The 27,531-nt window shown below is 39.7% G+C and overlaps 1 protein-coding gene across 5 annotated transcripts in view; it reads right to left on the bottom strand.

The window, feature by feature from the left end:
- The window catches only part of LOC149312757 (palmitoyltransferase ZDHHC2), a 42,176-nt gene extending 19,404 nt beyond the window's left edge, over positions 1-22,772 (bottom strand). For 2 of the 5 annotated variants that reach the window (XM_089525299.1, XM_089525300.1), the window contains exons 1-3: positions 22,654-22,709; positions 8,769-8,795; positions 4,944-5,038 (exon numbers count right to left, since the gene is read on the bottom strand). In XM_089525299.1, coding sequence (XP_089381425.1) covers positions 4,944-5,006 — 63 coding nt within the window. In that variant the 5' untranslated portion in view covers positions 5,007-5,038; positions 8,769-8,795; positions 22,654-22,709. Of the gene's footprint in view, positions 1-4,943; positions 5,039-8,768; positions 8,796-10,282; positions 10,534-22,653 lie in introns of those variants that run through there. The other 3 variants (XM_089525302.1, XM_089525301.1, XM_089525297.1) reach the window with 3 other exon arrangements.
- Between the last annotated feature and the right edge of the window lie 4,759 nt (positions 22,773-27,531).

Below are 27,531 nucleotides of genomic sequence, written 5' to 3'. Positions count from 1 at the left end.
ATTATGGTCTCTAATGTATGTGAGCAAGTGTTTCCAATTGAGCCTGCAGATCCAACTAATGGTTGGATGACATGCTCCTACATCTAGGAACTTTGGCAGTATGGATGGATCACCCAGGCTGTGAAGCACAGGGTTGTAATGTCTGGTACCAAATTTTCACATGACATGATTTTAAGAGATATGGGTGCATTGAGATCTGCTGTGACCTACATTCTGCTTTGTATAGTTTAGTCATAAACCATGGTTTGTGCAATCCCCAAAGAGCCCAAAAATACTTCTGGCTCTATTTGCTAGATTTTTATCTTATCTTGGCTATTAAAAAGAATGGCAGGAATGCATGGAGTAGTGGACCAGACATGGTGTACAGAAATGCACTCTTTAGAGCTTGTTTCAACTGTGGCCTCTGCTGCAGAATAATGGACAATAGGTATTGCTCTTCATTACAAACAAAACTATTAGTGGACATCCCAAGCATAAGAGAGATTATTTTGTTGTGTAAGTGCCACTTGTAAGATGATGACAACCAACAACTCAGGGCATCTGCCAGGGAGTTTGATGTCTGTGGGAGGTGAATTGCCAATGAGGATGCATTTGAGGAAATCTGCACATTTCATGCAGAGCATTTACATGCATTTCAGTATCTGACAGCATTTTAGTGTAGATTGTTTTGAGTCAGCATAGCTATGATAATTGTTTCAGAAAGTAAATTGGCATTTCAATCATAGTATTATACATCTGTATAATACAGGTATAATACATTTCAATCATAGTATTATACCCTATGTTATTTGGGTAAGTATAGCAAACAGTACAAAAGAGTGATTCTTCTGGTTTGTTGCCTGAGAGAGCTAACAAGCCCTTAACTGCTGTAGTCTGATAGCTTTTATAGACTTAACCCCCCCCCCCCAAAAAAAAAACAAAAACAGATATTTGTTGACCTGGTTCTTATCCAGTGATACCTTAGAATATTTACCTCTGGAAAGAGAAGCTTCTGAGAAGTCCAAAATGACCTGTCTTGCTTCTCACCCAAGCTTCTGCTATCTTTATATGAGAATTCCTCTCTCTTGGAGATGATAAGTTCACGAAACCAGTTACTAACTTTGTTTTTGCTCAGCTGGGTGGGTTGTATTCTTATTTCTTGTTTTGTTTAAACTAGCTATACTAGTTAACTAGCTATACCAGAAATCAACCCTGCACTTTTAATATTTCCCTATCATTTATATGGACAAATACATTTTTAAACTTTTGATTTCTCAAATGCAGGCCCTGAATGCATCATCATCAGCAGCAGCATATTATCATTACCACCTTCTTCTTTTTCTTGTTTTGCCATTACATCCTCCAAAATAAAGGCCTTGAGATGGATTGCTCCATTTCTACCGTATATACTCGACTATAAGTCGACCTCATGCATAAGTCGAGGTCAAGTTTTGGAGGCAAAATTATGGATTTTGATATGACCCTTGGATAAGTCGAGGGTAAAATGTAGGGGCATGTAACAAAGGATCTAAATGATGAAGCAAAGGAAAACAATGCCAAAGAACCTGCAAAATTTTGGCAGGCATAACTGTTTTAACTCATGCTAAAGGCTGGATGGAAGAGAGAGTAGAGGGAGGTCAGTGCTTCTAGGACAGATTGCACTCTTGCCTTATACCAGGGGATCGTTCCCTTTTTAATAAGAGTTAAAGTATAATATTTACATTTGACCCATGAATAAGTCGACCTAGGATTTTTGGGTCAATTTTTTGACTAAAATTTCTAGACTTATACATGAGTATATACAGTAAATGCATGCCTTTAGATACCTTTAGCAATGAATACACCCAACCACATGGGACTCTCCAAGCAAATTAAGCAATGGCAGTGTCAGAGAGTGGTGGAGTCTCCTTCCTTGGAGATCTTTAAACAGAGGCTGAATGGCCATCTCTCAGGGTACTTTAACTGTGATTTCCTGCATAGCAGGGGGTTCAACTGGATGGCCCTTGTGGTCTCCTCCAACTCTAAAATTCTGTGATTCTATTAAGTGACCAGAATTTTGCCTCCAGTGACAACATAGTTTTAAACATACTACCTAGAGGCCATAATTTATAAATGATGAAAACCAATGACGACTGACAACAACTGATGAAGAATGACAACGAACAACAAAGAAGACTTGAATGATGAAGAGAACTAAAGATATGATGAACAATTCAGAGACATGACAAAAACTCTGAATAAAAGTTGCCAACTTTACAGCAGAAGCTAGAAGTTCCTTTGTAAGATGCTGCTGATGCATCAGACAGAAAAGAAATGAGAAGATAAGAAAGGAGGCTGGTTGTTCAGGTGAGCTAAGGAAGCCAGGCTTCCATTGTAATACTAATGGTAGCTCTAGAAGCTTCCAATCAGCAATACACAGGCACAGAATGACCTATATGTGAGAGTCACAGGGATCACAAAGAAAAATCACAGATGTTTCACACATCAGTATATACAACCATGCAATTTCATACAAGTTACATTTTTTACCAGACAAGTTCCAACCCTTAAATGCTTTCAAGAAAGCTAGTTATTACTCCATACTGCTATATGAAATTACCTTAGTTGAATGCTGTCATTAAGAAATATTGGCTGGTATCCTGAGCAGTTATGATATTGTAACATGGACATAATACCCCAGCTGCATTTACAATCATGAATGACTGAACATGATCTTAAAAAATCCACCTTTACAGCCTGATAGCAGCCTGACTGAAGTATTTCTGAAGTGCTGGAGATAGGAGTACTGGGAAATGACATTGCAGTGTGTTCCCATTCCCAGAATACCTTGGGACAAGGAGTTATGGCAGGACCCTGAAGAATATTTCAGCTGTTTGCTCTCAAGGCACTCCATGACTGAGTGATCTCTAGAGCCTCAAAAACATTTTGCTAGGGACACTACTAGGCTGCAAAGGTATGTTTGTGAGTGGGACATTGTCAGCTATAACTATGACAAAGCTCTGTCATTGTAGTTATGATGACCATGCAGGATCTGGGCCATTATTAATAATATTGGCGGGGTACAGACCGCCAAAAAGAGGTGCCTCCTTGGCGTCTCTCTTTCCTGCGCAGGAGCGCCGCAGCATACAAATTGTGTGGTGCTGCTGTGCAGGAAAAAAGGAGCCCAAAATACGGCTCCTTTTTGCGGCGTCGCAAAGTGCCAGAGATGGCACGGTTACAGCGCAGCTGCGCAGTCCTGTTTGGCGGCTGTGCAGCTGCGACGTAACCGTCATGCGCCGCATCTGGCAGGTGCGCTGCAGCTGTGGCGCCCTCGTCACGTGCGAGGGCTGCCAGGCTGCCCGTCTGTTCTGGGCCATTATTAGCTTTATATAAAATATAGTATTTAGAACAGTGAAGAAGCGACAAAACATTCACTTCTAATCTGTTTCATATTTAGTACAGTGGCCCTTGGTATCTGGTGGGGTTTGGTTACAAGACTCCAATGGATAACAAAATGTTCAAGCCCCATTAAATACAATGGCATAGTACAATGGCCTCCCTTATATAAAATGACAAAATCAAGTTTTGCTTTTGGAATTTATACATTTTTAAAATATTTTCAAACCATGGATGCTTGAATCCATGGATAAAAAATCAGTGGGCATGGAAAGCCGACTGAAATAGATAATTATCAGCATATTGAGTACCCCATTCCCATCCACCACAATAACAAAATGATACCTAGATCCTAAAGCTAGTTTGGTATTTAAATGTTTTGGCCTCTGTAAGTAATTCAAATGTCATCCTGCAACTGAGCTGAAGATGATCTTCTGCTGAGTTTGCAGAACAGAAGTGCTTGAATAAACCACAGTATTTTGTAGCAATGTATTATTTGCTACAAACAGTAAAAAAAACTGTTGGGAAGTGATCATGGAAGAAATTTGCTGTATCAATACAGTATCTAAACCTAACATTTAGAAATGCTTTAGACACTGCCTTCTAATGCCTTAACTTACTAAACTGAAATGCTTAAAATTAGCTGGAAATGAAAAATGTTCAAATTGATTCTCAAAGTTTTTTTTAAACTGAAATCAAGCAGCAACAATGTCTTTTTCCAATTTATACCTGAAATTATGAAATATATAACATTAGGGTCCAATTTTCCTCCACTGATGGAATGTGCATACTTTATTTACAGCAATTCCCCTCCCCTTCATGCCCCAAGGTCCAGAAGATATTTGGGAGAGTGCAATTGGAATAGGACTGAAAGAAAATCATACTTCTCCCTTCTCTGCTGACCCAAATCTTATGGCAGTAGGGGAAAACTAGCAGGATTCTGCCCTGTATGTAAATTTGGGTTGCCTGGAAGATATTGTTTTAACAGCAGGAAAATATCTGTGGATAATGTGAATACGAGAGCCGACAGTATTTAGAATTATCAAGTTGTTTTTATTTTCCATTCCAATGGTTGAATGTAACAGAACAACAAATGCTGAGCATGTACTAACTGCAGCATGTTTATAAGCAACTAAAATTTGATTTATTTCTTCAGAGATGCTTAACAATGTGAACATCCTATATTTGGAAGGGGGGTTGTGGTATTTTTAATTTCTTTTCTGAAAAATTACTTAACTATAGGGGTCACTCAGTAGCTCAACTCAAATTATATGACAGGAATTTAATATCTGTTGTATACTTATCACTGATACATTAATAGAACAGAAAGAGGAAAGATGTTAACTATGTGAAATAATTTTAAAATATGTGTATGAAAGAGCACTTATCAGCTGTTATTTTATTCACTTATAAGTAAAATGTCTGTCACTATTCATAAAGACTACATGTTGCTTATTGATGGTCTCCAGGCAAATGGGAGCAAGAGCTAGAAATATCTAATTCATACAAGATGTTATTTACTCCTCACAGACTTTATAAACTGGAAGTACAATTAACTTTTTCCCCCTCTTACACCAATAGTAACTTACTTCTTTGGAAGGATTCATTGGTAACGTAAAGATTGTTTTCCAGTAAGACCACAAAAACATCATGAAAAATAGATGGTAAGTAATCAGGCACACCACTAAAATAAAAAACAAATAAAACATAAAATTAATGCATTAAACAAATGACAGAAATTGCATAGTAGTGTTATAGATAGACACACAACCTATGAAACAGCCAGACATTCTTAAGTGGTCACAATAGGAAACAATGCTCTCAAGACATCAACATAACTATAAAATAAAGTAAAAGCAATATCAGTAATAAACTCTTCTAGAACATGGCCACATAGCCTGAAAAACCCACAAAAATAAAGCAAAAACAGTTAGAGAAGTCATGCCCAATCAGAACATGTTCTTCCAGTATACTGGAAAGCTTTTTATGGATTAGAAGCTGTGCCTTCTATCCAAAACATCCAGATTTCTGTCCCTAGTTGTATGGGTCTGACATAATCACAGTCACATGTGAATCAGTAGACAGATCTCTGCCCTGAGGAAATTACAAATTATCAACTGATACATGAGAACAAATGGAGCTGCCTTATATTCAGTCTATTTGTAGCTCAGTATTATTAGGAGTCACTGACATCAGGGATGCAGGTTTTCACCCAAGATTCTTTCCTAGCCCTATGTACAGACTGGAAAGTTGGACTGAATGACACATGTTGTTCTGAGGAATGAAAACTAAAGAAGGAAGGAAAGGATTAACTCCCTCTTTCATGAAAGGTAGGTCCAAATGCTTAGATAACTTTTTAGTATCCTGAAGGGGGAAAACGCCCATGGTCACAGGATTTGCAAAAAGCTGAAAAATGTACCCAGACATACTGAAGGAAGCATTACTATCAACAAGAGGGAAAAAGGAGGAGGAAGGAACAAGAGCAGAACAGAAGACAGACAATTAGGGTCCCTAGATACTAGAGGTCACAATGTGCTTCCACCCATTATATACTAGTCACAACACAGAACTGCTGGCTCAATCCTCACTGACCAGAAGAATATGCCATACAATTCCAACCTTACATTGTCAGTCAGAGATGTAGGGGAATGGGTAGATAAGACTTCTATAAAACTTGCTGAAAACCCTTGGAGTGGAATATCATGGATTTTAGGAGTTAAGATGAGTGAGCCTTTCTCTCAGGCCTCTATTTGATGGGTGCTGGCGACAAGCTTGCTCACATGGTCTGATGAGAGTGAAATCATCTTTTGCTCTGTGTTAAAAACAAACAGAATCCTTAGGTTCTGTAAACTCTGCTTCGGGAGGAAAGGATTTTTTTTGGCGTCTACTGGACCACAAACGTATGGACCAGGGGTGGTCCATCTGTGGACTTTGCATAGGAATTCATGGGATAAAATCTCCCCCAAGCTTTCTCCAACTCCTGAATACTCCAACCATTCTCTTTTAAAACTGATTTTGTCTCTCCCCAAATGATCACTCACTGAGGCTGTAGTGTTGCAAACAGGCTGTTCACCCCCTCCCCCTAAAGAGCAACATAATAATGTGTCACCTTATTAATTTCCTTTTAAGCAGGAAAACATACTTAAAGTGCAAATCTGCTCCAGTGATGTATCAGGGAAGACGCCTTGGTATCATTATGCAGTAAGAAGAATTAAAACAATTGGCTCATGAAAGGAAAGGAACATTTTGGCTGAACATAGGGTGCAGACTGGTGTGATCTATAAATGGGATACTGCTCTTCAATTGTAGACCTAGCAACTATGATTACTTCATAAACCATCTAGATTTCCTTTCCAATTAACTACCGAACAGAATAAAGAGTGACGAATCCACTAACATTTTGAGCTGTATATGAAGCCATAATTCCTAGAAGTGTTTCCTAATTTTGCTGCTATAAAGTGCTAATTTAATATCTACCTTTTAAAAATTGTAACAACCAACATTTCCCCTAAACTGTTAGCTTGCACCTTTTTCTTTATCTCCTCTTATATTTGTTAATTCTTATGTTACGTAGGACTATTCAAAGGTGTGCTTTCCTTCTTCCTGCATTCTGAAGTGGCACAGTCAGAAGATTACCAAATTGTTTTATTCTTCATCTTCACCATGTGCTGATGGATAGGGAATTTGAACACATGGATAGTGAACCTGATTACTGAGTAACCTTCTTGACTATTGAAAATCCTCATCTCTTCCCAGTTTCTGCTGTACTCTACGGACTTTTAAAGCAGAGAATTGCTTTATAAATTCCTGCTAGATACAGTTTCGTTTTTTACTATGCCATGTGGATCTATGTGCCTTCAAGCTTCATGTCTACTTATGGCAACCCATTAATTTCATAGGATTTTCTTAGGCTGCATCTTCACTGCAGAATTAATGGAGTCTGACACACTTTTAACTGCTATGGCTCAATGCTATTTGTAATTTTGTGAGATATTTAGCCTTCTCCAGTGCTCTGGTGCTGCCAGAAACTACAACCCCCCCCGGATCCCATAGGATGGAGCCATGACAGTTAAAGTGGTGTCAAACTGCATTTTTTCTGCAGTGCAGGTGCAACCTTAAACGAGGGATATTCCAAGGTGGTTTGCCATTGTCTAAATAATTGCCTCATAACAAAGATTTTTATGACTATCACTTATAATTCTGCTTTATGTTTTGCTATTAATATTCAGAATCTCTATGATTTTCAAATAATTGTATCCATGTTTTGTTTTTAATGTTCAGTAAACGTGCTTGTGGTTTTTAAGTATTTTCAAGATTTGGAGCTCAGTTTGGGACTTGTTAAACTTCATTATAAGTTGTAACTGATGACATCAGATTTATTGTAGTTATGGTGGGAACCTAACTGTATAAACAGATTTTTTTTGTTTTTTGCTTCACAATAAAGCTTAACTATTGAAAGCATGAGGTGGTTATTATGATATTAGGATGTTTGCAAAGATATTTCAATGAGCTTTAAACTGGAGTTGTTTTAATGGTTTTATGTCAGGGTAAATGTGTGGTTGACAGCCAACATAGTATAGTGCTTTGAGTGTTGGACTGTGACTCTGGAGACCTCACTCAGGGCTGGAAGCCTCCTGTGCAGCCTTGGACAAGTCACACACTCTCAGCTTCAGAGGAAGGCAAAGGCAAATTTTCTCTAAACAAATACTGACAAGACAACCCCATGACAGGTTCACCACAGGGCTCCCATAAGTTGGAAACAACTTGAAGGCACATAACAAGACAGTAGGCAAGACTATGAGGTTATTTTAATTATTATTTCAAGTTCTGCCTTGTAAAAAAAAAAATCAAAAGTCCGAATAAAATATACCACTGAAGAAAACAAGGTAAGGTTAAATGTGTCTGGCCTTTCTCAAAGTGCTTGTTCATCTCCACACTATTTGTTTTTAGTCTTCCATTAGTGCCAACATTTTCTAGAGCTGATCTTCACATATACAGGCTTGTGTTTAACACTTTGGCATTTATAAAGAATGGTATATAGTACACACTTATCATAAATTATTGTAGTTGGTGTTTTTTTAAATCACTTAAAATATTCATAAATTCTAGCTTCACTTATTTCTTAGTTGATTATTTTTTTCTTTTGTTTTTGCCTTGTCAGGTCCTATATTTCCTTCTTGTTTTGTTGCACCGCACAGAGCTACAGTAGTTCCCCCAAATCTCAAGGGTAACTGCAGTTCTAAGAACCATGGCTACTGACAGTCCCAAATAGCTATGGACATATGGCTCTGGGAGGCAGTGCAGCCCCCTGCCCACAATAAAGTGCCTACCTCAATCTAGTCAGTGCCTGCATGAAGACCACCTGGGATTCAAACAATATAATGAGCTATTGGCCCAAACAAATAAATACTTACCCTTTTCTCCAATATTTGATATGGTTACTATAAGAGAGAGAAAGAAAGAGAAAGAAACAAAATGAAAAGTACTATTTAATTTTATTGAGACACAGAAAAAGCACTCCCATTCTCTACAGTTAATATGTACATTTTTCTCATTGTTAATTACAAGTTGTAAAATTTGCTTCCGTATATTTTGTAAACTGCCATGATAATAAATTAATTATCTCTTTTGAATAAGACCTGTGATAGTATGGTATATTGGTACTGTATTTGCAAGCTTTCTAAGCAACTTCTTAGCACAGCAGAAAAAAATGGGCATGATCTGCCCTGTGTTTTTTTATAATTAAATGGGGACATTCTGGAAGAAAGATTCCTTTAAGAAAAACCAGTTCATTTCTTTAAGGAAAAAAACAGGTATAACATACACAGGAAAAATAGAAGGGGTAACCTTTTTTTTTTTTTACTGAATCTAGCAAGACAAGACACACAGCAGTTTCGACAGACATGGGAATTTTAGGTCAACATAAGAGCCAGCATGGTATGGTGGTTTGACTACTGGAATGGAACTCTGAGAGACCCGAGTTCAAATCCTTGCTCAACCATGGAAACCCACTGGGTGGCCTTGGGCAAATCACACTCTCTCTGCCTCAAGAGATGGTAATGCAAATTCCCTCTGAACAAATCTTGCTAAGAAAACTCCATGACTGGGCTGCCTTAAGATCACCATAAATTGGAAATGACTTGAAGGTGCATAACAACACCACAGTGGTATTATAGACAAAAAGATTCCAAAGTGATTAAGAGTGTTGCCAGTGAGGAAGGTTTCTTTGTGGTTCTCAGGCCACTTCTTCATAGGTGAGAAGCAGAAGCTCAGGAGATTACCCTGGTAAACCATCCATGGGAGAAAGAGTGGGGTCACCCAATATTAATTATCTTAACTTGCAATAATGAAGATAGAAGTGAAATGGGAGCATACATTCATAGTTCATCATCAGGCTCATTACCGCTGTGCTTCAACTTTACTTCATTATTTCTAGAGGAAAAACTAACTCAATGATATACAGTATATACTTGATTGTAAGTCAACCTCATGTATAAATCAAGGGCAGGTTTGGGGGCCATGGATGAGTCGAGGGTAAAACTTAGGAGCATGTAACAAAGAAACTAAAGGAAGAAGCAAAGGAATACAATGCCAAAGAACTGGTCTCATATATTAATTTCTGGGGGACTTTTTGTGTGAACAGAAGGATAAAAATGATTTAAATTAATCTTTAAAGTGGCATTTTAAGAATCCTTAACACCTCCTACTTAGTGATTTTTAAATTTTATTTATAATCTGCCTTTCTCCTGCTACTGTTCCCAAGACAGCTTACAACATGACTCAAGAATCTCTTTTTTATCAATCTGTCACTTCTCATTGCTTATGTGCGCCTCCTCCTGCTGCTATAATGACAACTTTGCCATCTGAAATAAATGAATTCTCCTTTTAGGAAAGGTTGTTGCAAAGAAACACATCTAGTTACACTCACAAGGTAAACCAGAGATGGGCAACTGTGTCTGATGTACAGGTCATTTTTTTGCCTCTGTGGGATCACGGCAGGTCACAGCACCCAAACATCAAACCTGGCAGGCCACAGCACCCAAACATCCAACATCCATCCTGATTTTCAGTGGTTGTTTGGAGGTCTGAGAGACTGGAAGAAGGTATTAGGATGCAAACCAGGGGCAGTGATTTGCTGTTTTTGGTTCAGTTTTTGGATTTTCATACACAAAAAATTGGAGATGTGGATGCTTGGGGCATAAAAAAGCCCTTGAGGGCTTTGTGCAATCCACATAATACAACTTCTCCACTCCTGGAGTAAACCAACTCCTCCCACCTCTGAATTCTCTGACCTAAATGCTCCACTTTAAAAAATATCATTATACTCCACAGTTTAAAATGTGTTGAAACCAAATGCATGGTCTTCTCAAGTTTCTCTGTCACTGTACAAATACTTGCAGGAATTCTTTCTAAATCTTCCCACAAAACAGTAGTGCCCACTTTTTGTCTCCTGCGTGGGGGAGGAGGCATAGATGCAAGCACAATATGACCCCCGTATCCACAGGACTAGCACCTATGATTTCACTTACCTGCATACAAAAAAGGTGCTCTCTCAAAGCATTTTCTAAGTCTTCAGTGTGCTTTTGTGGTATGCTTCCACTGGATGTTGGGCTGGAGGTAATTTATTTCAATAGCATTTACTATCTTGTTTCCACAGTAAGTCTAAGAACGTATCCCCTACAGATACAGGGACTGTACTAAGTAGTACTCCTAAGGAGACAAACATCTTTAACTACTAGAGGGATGTAGGCTGTATGTACGTACATGAATTCAAATTGCCTGTCTATTTATAGTGACCTTATCAATTAGGCAATGAATACTCAGAAGTGGTTTTGCCAGTTCCTTTCTCTGAAGTATTGCCTACAGCACCTGGTATTAATTGGTGGTCTCCAATCCAAGTACTAACCAGGGATGACCCTGCTTAACTTCCAAGAACAGACAGGATTTGGCCCCTTGAGAGTATATAGGCAGCAGGGAACAAATAATAATAGAGATCTCTGAAGTAAATGATCAGGGAGATGATAATTCCTCAAGTGTTTTAGTAGAAATTCCCCAAAAGATCTCCAGATACAGACATAGGAACATAAACAATATCAGCTGTTCGAAGTCCCTCTAAATCATTTGAACCACAAGTGCTTTCATAATCATGATAATAATAATATAATTTATTTATATCCTGCCTTTTCCCCAAGGAATGATGTTCTTAGAAAATTATGTGGGTTGGTGTTTGGGACAGATTTCTGGAGAGAACCTCAAGTTACTTAGTAGTCGCTTTAGAACTCTACACCACAATCAGTCTGTGTTATAATACTCAGCTGTCTCACCTAGAAGTGACTGAAAAAGACTAAGACTTTTAACATATAGATTGCTGCAGAGGATCTACTTTCAGAAAAGCAGCTTCTTTATAGTTCTGTCTGTGAATGGAGGAACCGGGCACATGCGTTTGTTGAGGGCAGAGCTTCAAAGTGACCCACCAGAATTGTAAGTATGATGAGTGCATGCCAGACACCTGTATAGGACTAGCAAGACTAGTTCTAATATTAATCATGCAAGCCCCTTGTCATTTCTTTTAGAAAGTTTTACAGAATCACAGACTCACAGAGTTGGAAGGGGCCTTGTGGGATATCTAGTTCAACTCCATGATTAGTGTGGGACCTCCAGTTAAAGCATTCTCAGCAGATAGCTGTCCAGCTTCTTTCTGAAGATGTCCAAAGGAGACGACCCCACCACCCCTCCATTAATTGATTAATTGGTTCCACTGTCAAACTATTTTTACTATCAAGATGTTCCTTCTAATATTCACTTGAGATCTACTCTTCTGTAACTTCAAGCCATTAGACTCTGGGACAGCATAGAACAGGCCAACCTGCTCCTCTCTCTGACAGCTTTTGAGGCATTTAAAGAGTCCAATCATGTCACCTCCCAAGTAGCAAATATCAAATTGTCTGAAATGCTTTTTTTGTGTGTGTGTGGGGGGGTCTTTCCTGAATCTATATTATCAATCAGCTTCATTAGGTGAAGCTGATTCTTAGTGTATAATTGGATGAGTGCATGTGTGTGCACGCGCCTGAGAGAGAGCACACAGATGCATAAAAACTTGAATCAACTTTCTCCACACGTTGCATAATTTGATAAACTGCTACCATTGGACATCCTTGGATTTCCTTTTTTCTAAAACCTTTTATCTTTTAAAAGAAAGACTAAATTTAAACTGAAATATCATATTCTTGTACAGAAATTCTCAAAGAACAAAGTGGAAGTCCTACATATTATCATACCAGAAGGGCCATTCCTTCAGTATTCTCATTTCTTCAATCACTTGTACCATAAGACCAACTGTAGCCTCTCATTTTAACCTCTTAATTTTTAGTTACGTAAGTACAAAGCATCCTATTGTATTTTGATGTTTCAGTATGCCCTTCATGTTCACAATTGCTTATAGTTCAGCAAATACAGAACAATAAATAAAACTGAACATCAGTCCTGCCTGTAGGCTTACAGTCTGATAGACTGAAACAGGGGAATGAGGCAAAGGGAAACAAAGAAAGTTAACTAAATACATAGACGTCAACTCATCAAATGCCGAATCTTCAAATGTGGTTTAAAAAACTGAACTGATGGCATGGCATTCCACTGAGAAGAAACAAAAGAAAAATGGCACAAACAAACAAACAAAAACAGATATTATATTAGACTATAAAGTAAAAATGGGAGAATAAAACCTTGGGCCTAAATCCATTTGCTAGTTCCCATTAAAGTAGACCTACTGAAGAAATGGGATTTATCTAAGTGTTCACTCTCTGCCTGGTGAGTGTGCCTTCAAGCCACCTGTTGACTTATGGTGACCCCACAAATTTTATCAGGTTTTCCTAGGGAAGTAATACTCACAGGGAACTTGGTCAATCGGCAATTTACTCAATGGATCTACTCCAGCTGCTACTAGTAGATTTATTTAAATGAGCTAAATGTGGCCCTCCAGAGGTTATTAGCTTACATGTTCCATTAGCCTCATCCACCATAGCCATTGGTAAGAAATGTCAGATGTACTTCAACAACATCTAGAGAGCTGAATTTTTTTCTATCCACTTTAGGCCTTCTTTTTTAACTATACAATCTTTGGCACATATGATCAAAACAAAAAGAAAAAATATATAAAGAATTACAGAACGGCAGCAGAAAAGTAGAACTAAGCTTTTTAGATGTACATTAGTGGCATTCAGAGGTCAGTGCTGATCCTCTTAGATAACGCTGATTTTAAAATACAGTTGTCACAGCTTTATACTGAGTTAGACCATCTATTTGTCTAGCCCGTTATGGTTAACTCTGACTGGCAGTGGTTCTCCAGGATTTCAGGCACAATTTTTTCCTAGCCCTACTTGAAAATCCTTAGTGTGCCTGTGTGATTCCAGTACTAAGCAATCGTGACTCTCCTTAGCTTCCAAAATCAGATAATATTGGTGTGTTGAGAGTGGTTTGGTGGTAATGCAATGGAATATTGTGATATGAATTAAAATGAATGTAAATCTAAAATGGTATATATAAATTTGAGAGAGAAAATAGTAAAACATGGTGTAATGGTTGAAACAGGAAAGGAAATATTTAAGCTGCTGAATGCAATTACTATTTAAAAGGATAGGGCAAGTCTTTGCTCCTCCACAGTAAGAAAACCTAAAGACATTAAGCAAAAAAGCCATTGCTGGTAAAATACATAAAAAGACACTGACTGCTTTATGAAGAACCCTTAGAAAAAAATGAAGTGGTAATTTTTCCAATGATGCAGTAATACCATCAAGCTAAAAATATGTTAACAGGGCAATTGTTGCAACCCTGTGCACAGCATGCTAAAGGCCTAAAATAAAGCCAATGTGAAGGTATTTTTGTTGAAACTCCTTAGCAGTACAGCAGCTAAGCCTAAAACTGTGTATTGGAAAGTGTGAAGACTGGCACACTTATACACTGACCTTCCTACGGTAAAGATTCTTTGAAACAGATCTGAGTAAGCAGCACTCCCGAAGGGCAGGGGACTGACAAATGTGTTATTCTGTCTTTTATTCCATGAGTCCAGGATAAAAATTCTTAGTGTGATGAATGAGCAAAGTGCTTTTTTAAGCTAAGTCTACTGCCCAAGAGATGATGAAAAATAAGTGGTAGGCCTGCAACAATCACACATTCTTATGTGCAATCATGGTTTAATGAAGCAGTAGCATGGGAAGCAAAGGGAAATAGCAATAACTCAAGAGGGATGTGACTGGTTGTCTGTATCTCCAATAAAGTGGCAGATAGGCAATAGCAGGGCCCTCCTACTGCAAATTCATCTTATGTTATGTTAGCAGTTATGTTATTTTGCTTTAATAAAATACTAAAAAGTGAAATGGGAACAATTTCCCTCTATTTTCTTCACTCTTTTATATAGTAGCAGTGATGTCTGGTCACTTCCTATCTTGAAAAAAGGACATCATGAATCTATAGTGGAGATGGGGATAGAAAAATTGCGCTCCTTTCCCCCTAGAGAGTATGAAGGATCTTTTTAAAATGTCAGGGTATTTAGTCCTCTCAAGTCTGATGGGGGCAGAGGGGGGCATGTGCAGACCTTTGCAAGCTTTTCACTCTTGCCACAGCATTGCATTCAACCAAATGTCTTGTTTGGATGCCAGATCCTGTCATGAATATTGCCAACATGCCAACCAACAGTAGTTGAGATGTGTCTAAATTAATAAAGAACTGAAAGTTATTACTGCAAATTAGACTTTGCTTCTCCAGAACATACACAAAATCTCAGGAAAAGGAACCTGTAGGAGATGACATAGCCTTACATCCAGTTCAAAGTATGTTTGAATAAAAAATCCCAACAACAACTCATTCGTAGTGAATGAGCCAATATTATACACCTACAACAAGCTGTGGCCCAACACAAATCATACTCTCAAATATACAGAGGAATGGCCTTTACAAGATGCCACAGCACCATACCCAGCCTCATTTGGGCACAAGAACATATTCAAGAATGGTATCCCATACCAAAATCTTCAATGTATGTCCAAATTTTTTTTGGGGGGGGGGAGGATAGGGTGTGCATGTTCCCAAGCTAACCTCTAAGCCATGCTAATCCTGAACGTCAGAGACACTGTTTTCTATGGAACTCCATAGGCTGTATCCTAACCAATGCTTGGAAATACCAATATACAGCAAATATATGTATAAATGATTACAGAATTGCAAGTGTGTACCTCCCAAGTAAACGTCAAGCAGCCCCAAAATATACATTCATCACTCCACATTTGAAGATTAAGCATTTACGGATTAGTTATTCACAGTTTACTGTATATACTGCTGGCTGTGCTACTACCCAATACATAACTGAAATAATATGTTCTCTCTAGGCCAAAGTTGACCATAGAATCATGCTGGAGGACCTAAAAATGTCTAGAGAAGTGTTCTCTCAGGTTAATAAAAAAAAACGCCACTGTGGCCCTATGTTCATGGGCCTACATTTACTGTGGGCCTATATTCACCTTCATGAGAATCTAGCACCTCTCACTCACACCAACAAAAATTGAGGAATAACTGTACATCTAAAACTGTCCTCTACAGTCTGGCATATCAGAACATTCATGATAGTTCTCTCTAGCAGCAAAAGCCACTGTGAAGCACAGTAGTCCCATGCCAATGATATCTTGCACACTTAACAAACAAACAAACAAACAGGGGGGTGTGCATTGCAAACTAAGCACTAGGGTACTCTGAATCATTCATCCATACCTGACGGAGAGTTCCTTTTAAGAAAAGCCATAATGTGTTGCTGGCTTTAAGATGCAATTTCACAAAGTGCTTTGTGTAACCACCACCTATCTCAGGGACCCACAGTTAAAATCAAACCAAATGAGCAGTTCTCCAAAAGCTTACACCCAATTTCATCTACCCATCCCATTATTCAACCCACCCTGCTCTGAAAGGTTTATTTTTTATATCATTTATTTTATTACTTTTATATCTGCTTTGAAAGGTTTATGACGGTATCACATAAACATGGGCTGGCAGTCTCTGCTGATTTTTCCGGTATGGAAACAATTATAGCCAATGGTACAAATCTAGTACTAGTACCTGTCACTTAGGACAAGAGAAAAGAATATGGAGAAATGGTTCCCAATTGGCAAAGGGGTCAGGCGTACATGTTCAACAAGGCACAAAATATCATATGAAGAACAGATCTAGACCCAGAAGAAAGAGGAGTGAAGATAGGAGGAAGGAATATAAACAATTAATATACGCCATACTACTGGAGGAAAAACCACAGATTTGGGACAATTTTTAAGGAAGATCAAAGACGAAAGTGCAAAGGGAGGCTTACTGCTGAACATAAAGAAAACAAAAATAATGACCACGGAGGATCTACATAAATTCAACCTAGTCAATGAGGAAATCAAAATAGCTAAAAAGTTACTGTACCTTGGATCAAACATTGTTCAGAACAAAGGCTTTGGGCCTGTACAGATCAGCAGTAAGCGCCAGCATGGGGGTGTGGCGTTTGGACGACACCTGCCCTGATGCCATCGCCAAGCCAGCATCACACAATCCACCTGACGGGTGGCGTTACAGTGCTCCTTTGGCAATGCATTCATATGCCACATGCCAAATGGAGTGCAGAAAAGTGCCACTGCAAGCGGCAAAGGCACCTTTTATCTGAGCCAAAAAGAAGTGGCAAAATGCTGGATTGGGGCTGTGGCATGCAGTTGGTGTGGCCCTGATCTGGTGCTCAATGGGGCAGCAGCAAGCTGCTCCTCTGGGGGCAGTCTGTTTCACTAAATGATTGACTCCAACAGACTATAGAAAGCTATAACATAACCATTATAACAAGTTAACATCCTCCAGTGATTAAAAGCAAGTCATTTTGCCCTTACCTTCCAACTGTTCTGATTTGACAGGGACAATCTCCATTATCCTCTCTCATCCTGATTTTAAACTGCTTTCAAAATGTTCCAGGTTCTCTCTCCTCCTCCTACCTTCCCCCTTTGTCCCCAGCTTATGTCTTATTGCTGCAAACTGAGTTCAATATGCAAAAGTAGTTTACCTTCAATTAGGTTATCAGGAGAGGGGAGTGAAATCCTGCCCTTCCCAGTCGGTTCAGGCAAAAGCAAACTGCTGCAACCTCTCATAGCTTGTCCATTCCTCCTCATTAGTTACTTTGGCCATCTTGAACACACTCTGATGCTGCTTGGCCACATATATGCCAGTTTTCATGTGTGAAATGTTGGAGTGTATGAAGTGGGAAAGTGTTAGACATTTGGTGGAAGGAAATTAATGAAGGGGTGGCTCCTTGGGGAAAGATTTATAAATCACGTATCTGGTAACTGAAATGTCTTACTCCTTAGTGCCAAATAACCATGATTTCAGGATTCCTGGAACATAAAGAAAGGCCTCTGGGAAAGTTGTTAGAAGGCAGGCACAATCACACATGAGTAAAATGATCCTTCAGTTATCCTGACATTAAAGCCAGGGCAGTTTTATAGGTCTAATGGTGATGATATTGACATAAGCCACCCAAATTATTGGATGAGACTTTCTATACATGAGAACAACACAACAGAGGAAAACACTCTTTTGGAATGTGGTGGAGTCTCCTTCTTTGAAAGTTTATAAACAGAGGCTGGATGGCCGTCTGTCGGGAGTGCTTTTATTGTGTCTTTCTGCATGGCAAGGTTTTGGACAGGATGGCCCTTGAGGTCTCTTCTAAGTCTATGATTTTATGAACACTATACTTCAGTCAAAACTCAGAAGACGAGAAATGAGAAGGGCAACGATGAAAGAAGTAGAAAAGATCCTAAAGAATAAAGACATACAATGGAGCACTAAAGTCAAAATTATACAAGCCATCATATTCCCCATCACCATGAACAGATGTGAAATTTAGACAATGAAGAAAGCAGACAAAAGAAAATCAATTCATTTGAGATGTGGAGCTGGAGAAGACTGCAGAGAATACAGTGGCCAGCCAAAAACACAAACAAATGAGTCTTTGAGCAGATCAAGCCTGAAATCTCCCTTGGAGCCAAGATGATCAAACTGAGGCTGTCATACTTTGGCCACATCATGAGAAAAGACCATAATGCTAGGCAATAGAAAAAGAGGAAGCCCAGCTAGATGGATAGACTCAGTTAGGGAGGTCATAGGCCTGAGTTTACAGGGCCTAAACAGAGGAATGGAGGACAGAGGTCTTGGAGGTGTCTCATCCACAAGGTCAAGACAACAAGCAAAACTTGGTATATCCGGGGGGGGGGGGGGAATTAAAGGTTCCCCACATCCAATAGCTTTAGAAAAAATAAAGACCATAATTTTTAGAATGAAAATTAATTGTAAAAGAAGAAATTAAGCTCAGCTTACAATCAAAATTTCCAAATCTATGCACTGGAGTCAAATTAAATTACTGTATATACTCAAGTTGACCTCATTTTGGGGGCCAAAATTATGACTTTTGCCATGACCCATGGATAGGTCAAGGGCAAAACTTAGAGGCTCTTGTGTATGTGTGCATATGGCAAGAGAGACTTTCATTGAGGCTAGTTGCTTCATTGTTACAGACAGCCTGAAAGGAAATGCGGTGGGAGAGGACTCTTAAACAAACACCAATATCAATCAATCAGCCAGGACTCTTTCTGTTGGCTCCAGAGAGAAATAAACTCCTTTCCCAGCGCACGGGAAAATCTGAAATAGCTGCTATCACGTTACCTTAGTGACCTGTAAATATGTCGAGCTGGGATTTTGGGGTCAATTTTTGGGCATAAAATTTCAGACGTATAGACGAATATATACAGTATATTTATTCAAATCAAAGAAGCTTCTGTTAGCTATGGCTAACTTAAAACCCACTGATTTTTATATATGTTTGACTAGGTCTGATCTAGCCATATATTTCCCAATACTGTGAGTAATGCTCATGCTAACGTTAAGCACATGCTAACTTTTCCAAAGAAAGATGTTAAAGTTCTTTACTTTAGTTGAATTTGATCTTCTAACATACCCTAACTTTCAGGGGTTGCTGGTTTAGGGAGTTAATAATTGTTTGTAGCAACCAGTGAAGCTCTGTCTTCTCAATCTGTACTCCACATAGAGAAAGAGCATTCCTCTGTATCATCTATCCAACACAGTTTTTAAACCAGAAAAGAAGGAGAACCAGGGTGGTGCCTTTTTTTGCTTGTACTGTACAATATCAACTATTAGAATTTTTATTATATGGTTTGACAGAATGTTGCTCATGGTCACTATCTATGCAGCTTTAGTCACTTACATGAAGACCCCCAGATTATATAGTTCAATCGGGGTAGGAAACAAGCTGCTAAATGGAACTTTAATAAACAAAGTTGAATGGAAAATGTTAGGGACAAAGTAAATGCCCATCCCACCCATACTGTGCTGTTTCTTGCTCCTGGACCAGGTAAAGACAAAACCAATCCAACCAATCAGTGTGCACTCTTCTGTGCCATGTACTCTGGGGTTATAAAGTGGCAGGCTGTGTATGAAACTAGGTGATATCCTGACCCAAAGTTGGGGTGCAGTAAAAGTAAGCACACCCTTCATATATCTAAGAGAAGGGAAATACCAGAGGAGAGAGAAAATAGCAGAAAAATAGCAGATAAAGAATGAACAACAATGGATGTGATAATAATATGAAGTGGATTCTATTGTTGCAAGTGGAGTGTTAAAGTGGCCCACAAATCTGAATTTGAGAGAGATCTGAAAGAATCTATTGTTCTGTCATGGATTATGCAAATCCATGCTGTTGCAGCATACACACTACCAGCAGTGCTATGATCTTAAAAAATATTTAATATGGCTATTCAACCTCTTAAGAATTTGTCAATACTATTCCAACTTCATTTAAGCCAGTATGATGTAGTGTTGGGAGTATGATTCTGGAGACCAGGGTTCAAATCCCTGCTTGACCATGGAAACCCATTGGGTGAGGTTGAGCAAGTCACATTCTCTCAGCCTCAGAGGAAGGCAAACCCCTTCTGAACAAGTCTTGCCAAGAAAACCTTGTGATTGGTATGCCTTACGGTCGCCATAAGTCAGAAACAACTTGAAGGCAAACAACAACAACATCCTTTCCCATCTCACTATAGCTACTGATAATGAAACACTACAGTACATTCAAATGTGGCCACTTTAGATCAGCACGAATACTAGAGTGTTATCACTGGAACCATTTTAATGGCACCTAGCTATGAAAACACTCAGATCGTTCTACAGCTTTGCAACTGACACATCCAAATTATTTTTTAAAACATTACATGGTAACTGCAGCCATGCAGCTGCAATGAATTGCATTTTTGTTTCTTGCACATGGTTTAGAGACAGCAGGATAAATGAAGGACACTGTGCTGTTTTATCCAAATCTTCACAACGTATCAGTTTTATGTACGGTAAAACACACAGGATTGGTGGCAACGACCGCCTCACTTTCTTAAATTTATTTTTATTCCTTGAAAGAGGAAAGAATATTTTCAGAGGAGCTGCTGAATATGTGTGCCACTCTGTTAATTGTTTACTATCTTGCAGATAATCACTGCTGGCACTATACTAAATCAGCATGCATAAGGAGATTTATTTTACCATCATGACTAGAACCTAGATTAACGCATGTGAGTGCTTAATGACCCAAAGACATTACCTACCTTGCAAAAGGCAAAGCAATTCTCAACTTAAGGGTTGCTAAAATCCCACTGAAATCATTGTCTGTTTACAATGTCTGTGGGTCTACCTTTAATATTACAGCAATACAAAATGGTGTTGAAGATGGTAAGTGCCAAGCGGGTAAGATTCTTGTTATCTGCCCATCGGTAATAAGCAGCTTGCCCTCTGCTAGAAAGTATAGCCATTAAACAGGAACACACTGAAGTCCATCTTTAGAGAATCAAGCTGCATGGATGCGTGTGTTAATTTAAAGTCTATCCTTCCTAATCCATATTTTACATTAAAACATGGTTTTAAAAGGAATTGTGTTGTGTATAGGGCGAAAGAATAGGATTGGAGGGAGAGAGATAAAACCCATTTGGCTCCATTGAGGAAACGTTAAGCATGTAAACAACAAACCGTAGTAGCAGCAGCCAACACCTTTTCAGCTAAAGCAGAGTGATGTTGTGATTTCCCAGCCCCACTGGATCCTATTGCTTTACACTGACTATCTCTGAACATTACACAAGGCACAATCTTTTGTATTAGAATAGTAAACGTACATAAAAACATCCAAAGAAAACCAATACTTCTGAAACACCGTTTTGATAGAGGAATCCTGATCTTAAGCCATTAAAAACAAGTTGGTCAAAAACAGATTTTCCCCTCCTTTCAATAAAGGAGGATATAAATAAATGAGGAAAGGAGTCTTGTCAGCTGAGTGTCAGGGGTGAGTTGGCTAAGAGGAAAGCTTGTCTTGGAGAATAATCTGTAAAGGAGATACTCCATCCCTTTTCTCTTGAATAAACTGGAGTGGGAAGAGGAGACAGACAGATAAGACTCCCTGGGTGTGTGTGTATATGTACACACTACACATACACATATACACACACCCAAGCCATGTAAACAGTATCAGTCCAAGAGTACTAAACATCACCAATGTAAAGAGTCTCTGGTTCAAAGCTGGATGTTGACAAGGAAGGTGGGTTGGTGAGGCAATACAAGGGTGTCAAATTTGCAGACAACGGTCCAAAATACACCACAGAAACAATCCAGTTTGAGACCACTTCTCAGAATTACCTAGCCACTGAGCCAGGGCAGTTAAAGCAGTTTCAAACTGGATTAGTTCCACTGTGTGTTTTGGACCCAAGAGGGCGTGGAGTAAGGTCCCCTGAAATCCTGTCTACCATTTCAGCCACGGGAAGGGGGGGCTTGCTTGGAAGAAGCCAGCATCCGCACTGCAGAAATTAACCTGGTTTGACTGCCCTTTTAACTGCCGTGGCTCAAGGCTATGGAATTCTGGGAAGTGGAGTTTGTTGGTGCCACAACAAACTCCACTTCCCAGAATTCCATAGCCTTGCGCCACAGCAGCTAGACTCAGCCCAATTTTAGGGAGAGAATATTCCCTCAATATCAATACCTATATATCTATCAACACATATACGTGTGTGTGTGTTGATATGTAGGTATTGATACAGATACACAGGTATTGAGATTATTCCCTCAATATCAATACCTATATACCAGTACACACACACACACACACACACACACACACGTTGATGGAGATATAGGTCCTGATATTGAGGGGGCTCTATGTCTCTGTGCATCTGCTGTAGGGCTGCTACTCACAGATGCAGAGCTGGGCGACATAGGCGTAGTAGGACCAGGCGAGGATGGTGCAGATGAAGAGCACGGGCACCCAGTAGAGGAGCCACTGGCACCGACGCCTGGCCGACCCCGAGCCCCGGCCTCCTGCTCCTCCGCCGCCGCCGCCGCCGCCTCGGCCCTGCGAGGTCCCCGGAGGAGCCCCTGGCAACGCCGGCGCCGCCATCTTCCCCAGCCCCTCGCCCGCCTCGCCTCCTCTCGCCCCCTTCAGCTGCTCCTCCTTCTGCGCCTTCTCGGGCGTCCGCCGTCGGAGGGGCCCGGGCTCGGGAGGCACATCCCCGCCGCCGGCGCCAGGCCCCGGCCCTCCTCCTCCTTCCCTCCTCGGCCTCCGCCTCCAACTCCAACCACCGCCTCCTCCTCCTCCTTCACTCGCAGGGAGGGCCAGGAAGACGCCTCAGCTCTCTCTCGCTCTCTCTCTCTCTCTGTGTATTCGCCTCAGCCTCCCTGCGTCCGCACTGCGGGAATAACCCGCTTTCACACCGCTTTAACTGCCACAGGAGTCCTTTTTTGTGTCTGTGGCTTCTCTGTCTGGCCGTTAAATTATTTGGGGCTGTTTCTGCACTGCGGAGGCCTTATTCCCAATAATAATAATAATAATAATAATAATTATAATTATAATTATTATTATTTAAACCTGGTCTCCATTTTCATAGGTCCAAAACACACTGCAGAAATAATCCACTTTGAGACCACTTTAACTGCCCTGGCTGAGTTAGTGCTATAGGGAACCCTGGGAATTGTAGTTTGTTGTGGCACCAGAGCTCTCCCTGACAGAAAAGGCTAGATGTTTCTCACTAAACTACAGTTCCCATAATAATAGTAATAATAGTAATAATTATTAATCTGAACCTCTAGTCTCCAGATTCACAGGTCTAAAACACACCAGAAATAATAATCTAGTTTGAGATGGCTTTAACTGCCAAAGAGTGCTAGGGAATCCTGGGAAATGTAACGCCTTCATTGCGCTTTATTTATAGATTTGCACAGCGCTGTACATACAAAGAATAGAATTGTGTTTTTATATTGCGAGCCACCTTGGGTCCCTTTTGGGAGGAAGGCGGCATAGAAATAAATAAATAAATAAATGAAAATAATAATAATAATAATAACACCTTTATTTTTTAAACTACATTTTATTCATTGTCACACCCCCTGTTTTAATATTGTAATATATAATTCTGTTTTAATGTGATACTTTTCTATGTTTTTGGTTGTGCTGAGCCCCTTGGAAAAGGGGGGGAATCATAAATATAGTAATACTTGCCATATATCAACATGCCAGTATCATTTTGCCTATCTGGAGTTGATACCATTTCATTTACGCCATGTCGGTGCTAAAAACACACACAGGGATTTGTGATTTTGGCCACCGAAATCAGCTAAATTTACTGTCACGCTGGTTAGAGGCCACTGGTCATAAAAAAAGCAGTATGCAAAGACATCTTGTAGCACCTTTGGGAGCAACTGAAAGAAAGAAGTTGGCAGCATGAGCTTTCGTAGACTTGTCAAAGGAGGTTATCAGAGAAGGGAAACTGGAAGTATAATCCAATGGCAATCTGAAGGCAATCGTGGGGTTTAACATTATAGACTACCACACGCAATTTCGGGCAAGCTATTTTTGGGCATTCTCTGAGCTGCACAGGCCATTGCTGAGAAAGGTGATTTTTTGAAAACGTTTTCTCCTAGGCCTAAACTGGCTGGTCTACTTTATAGCTTCCCGATTAAAGTACCAAGATCACCAGAAATTACTGAAAGCTGATGAAACTGCGAGGGAACTCCTCTCTAGATTGTCCTCACAGTTATTATTATTATTATTAACCTTTATTTATAAAGCACTGTAAATGTACACAGCGCTGTACATACAGTCTTTTTAATTGGATGGTTCCCTGCCCTCAGGGGTCTCTGTAACTTTGCTCTTCTAACTTCAGAAACCCTTCTGGGATCTGGTACTCAGGCTTCAAGGTGTGCCTCAGATATGTATCTGTGCTGATCAGTGGGTTCAGTGTGATAAAGTGTGATCAGTTGTCCATGTTAATTATTAAAACATCCAGACAGATGTAGAAAATAAAAACCATATGGATTTATTGTATAACAAATAAAATACCCTTAGGTTGCTTCCATACACACCACATAGTAACACCTCATTTTCAACAAAGATAACACATCTCCCTGAACTCCTTCCACAGTCTTTGCTCCCAATCCCCTAGTCAGGTCTTATCAATTCCTCTCTTTCTAACAGCCTGAACTTTCTATCTGATTGGTCTTAACTCACTCTTACAGACCAGCCACTAGGTCATATCCATTCCTACATCCCCCCTTTTACTGCAGTCTGAAAGCTATAATTGGTTGCCTCTCCTCAGGCTTGCTCAGCTACTCACTTCAGATCACCATTCCACCTGATTAGTCCATTTGAGACTCATATCTTTCCTCTTTTATACCTTTCAAGATGACATGCAGACTCCTTTGCTTTAAAATCAAGCCTTTTCACCATCCCTTTCCCTCTTGCAACCTGCATTTTGCAATATCTTTTTTAAAAACAGTATTATTTAATGTTTTATTGATTTTATGGATACCACAGAGAAAAATAGTTTGTCAGTCACAACTCCTACCGTATAAAAGCTTGCACATGTTTTGGTGCCTTTTTGATTGGCCTAAGAAAGCCATCATCAAAATGTGGATTTCAGAATTTTTCTTATGACCAAGAAGGGCTCCCTCTTGAAAAAAGAAAGTTTTGTGCAGCTAGAGTCTTGGTACGTCCTCTTCCCTGACAAACAGACCATTAGTGAAGTTAAGGTTCTTGTGACCCTATTTGTTGTTGTTGTGTGCCTTCCAGAGTTATGGCAACCCTAAGGCACCTGTATTACACAGTTTCCTTGACAGAATTCAGGGGGGATTTGTTCTTGAACGAACTCGGTCTCAAACGGGCAAGCAAGAGACGTAAACTTTACAAAAGACCTGCTTTCACTGTGGTCCCCCTCAGCTGCTCATATTTGAGGACTATATGAACATATGTACAGAGATACTGATGCATTGTCTGGATCACAAATTATCTTCTACAAAGAGGGGAGGGAAAGGTACACTTATTCTAATATGCATAGATAATCCTTGACTAGCCCTAGGCTGGCCATTAGGCCTTCATTAAAGGTAATGCAATTTAACTAATAATTGTGGTGAAACAAAAATAGCACTTGTGTGTGTGTGTGTGTGTGTGTGTGGAAATCATCAATTGAAATATTCATTACATTTATTAATTCAGAGATTCTACTTGAGTTGTTTTTAACAAAGTATTTCACACTGAGGTGGGAGCCAATGATTTTCCTTCCTTCTGTAGCGTCTTTTGAATTACATTAATTGAAACCAGTAGGGATTGATGATATGTAACACTGTACAGTATCATATCCATCATTTTCAACAGCTTTGAAGTCCTCTAACAAAATTGATAATTCAAATGGAACATGGGAAAAAAATCAGTCCATTCTGACACCTTTGATCAACATTTTTCCAAAATATAAGAGTATAATTTTTTAAGAAGTATAGTAGATTTGACAAAAGTATGTTTATCATATCCAGGTGTTCCCTTGAATTTGAGAAAGTTTCACATAGAATGGCGTGGGCATCACATGTTCCTCCAGATGTTGGTCTGCAATTCCCACAAGCTACATGGGGTATACCCATTGTTTGAAGTCCCAACCCAACACAGAATTTAGGGTTGTTTTTTAATGACTAAAGACCCAAACCCAAGTAGATAGTTTCCTTTTGTGTGCTTTCTTCAGGAAATGTAAATATGAAGTAAAAAGAAACTTAAAAGGCAATGGATGAGGGCAGTACAGTCATGTACAGTCAGTTCTAGCTGTGTCCACTGTGGATTTGAAAATTGCTTTTTCCATCATTCAAATATGTGTGCCTAGCTTTTTTTCCCCTTTTCCTTGGCAAAGCTGGTTAGACATCTTTCTGGTCACATAACCATCAGCAGTGATCCAGATGTGACAGTCATCCCCTAAAGATGGGTATATGATAACCTTTTTCTTTTTAAAATGTCACTTCTGTGTCCCTATATCTACCAGCAGCACATTATTGCAAAAGAACTCTACCCTTAGTTATTCATAAATCCAAATACTGGTGAGCTATTACTATTAATTCCTGGTAGCTTTCCTACAATGCAAAGTGGCAGCACAGGAGACAGAGGGATCATTAAATTAAATTTCACCACCTCCATATTCCTGGACAAAAATCTGGGTGCTATTGACTTAGATCAGTGACTGCAAACATTTTAGGGACTGAGTGCCCAAACTAAAAGTCCTTCCGGCACTGGGTGTTACTTGGTGCCATCGGTGGGACCTCTGGAGGGGGGGAACAGGACTTCCAGGGTGGGACTTCTTCCCCCTACCCTCCCAAGCCTTCAGCTGCCTCTTTGAGGACAACTGAAGCCCTGGGGGGGGGCAGAAGTGAAGAGGAACAGGCATGAGCTGGAGGCAGCTGAGGGCTCAGGGAGACAAGGAACAGGTCCCTTCCTGTGCCCTTCCAGGCCTTCAGCTGCCTCTCCAGGATAGCCGAGAAGGAGGAAGAAGAGGCGTGCACCTTTTCCTCTTCCCTGCCCTCCGTGTGCCACGAAAAATGGCTTCACATGCCATAGGTTCACCACCACAGATTAGATTTTCTACACACGGTTTAATGATAACATAGTTTTGGAAAATCTTGAGATGAGTGCAAGGAATGGCTTTTAAACGAATGCAGTAAGTAGTAAGCTAACTGGCAACTGTCAGTAAGGACATTTGTAAAACACTTTGCAAAGGAGATACTACAAAGTATTATCATTATTTGGCTTTCGTTACCTGGATTTGA

Source organism: Sceloporus occidentalis, unplaced genomic scaffold, assembly GCF_023333645.1.
Source record: "Sceloporus occidentalis isolate IW3139 unplaced genomic scaffold, rSceOcc1.0.p SCAF_5, whole genome shotgun sequence".
In the NCBI taxonomy this organism is placed as follows: domain Eukaryota; kingdom Metazoa; phylum Chordata; class Lepidosauria; order Squamata; family Phrynosomatidae; genus Sceloporus; species Sceloporus occidentalis.
Note: the sequence above shows the minus strand (reverse complement) of the source record. Positions and strands in the feature narration are given on the sequence as shown.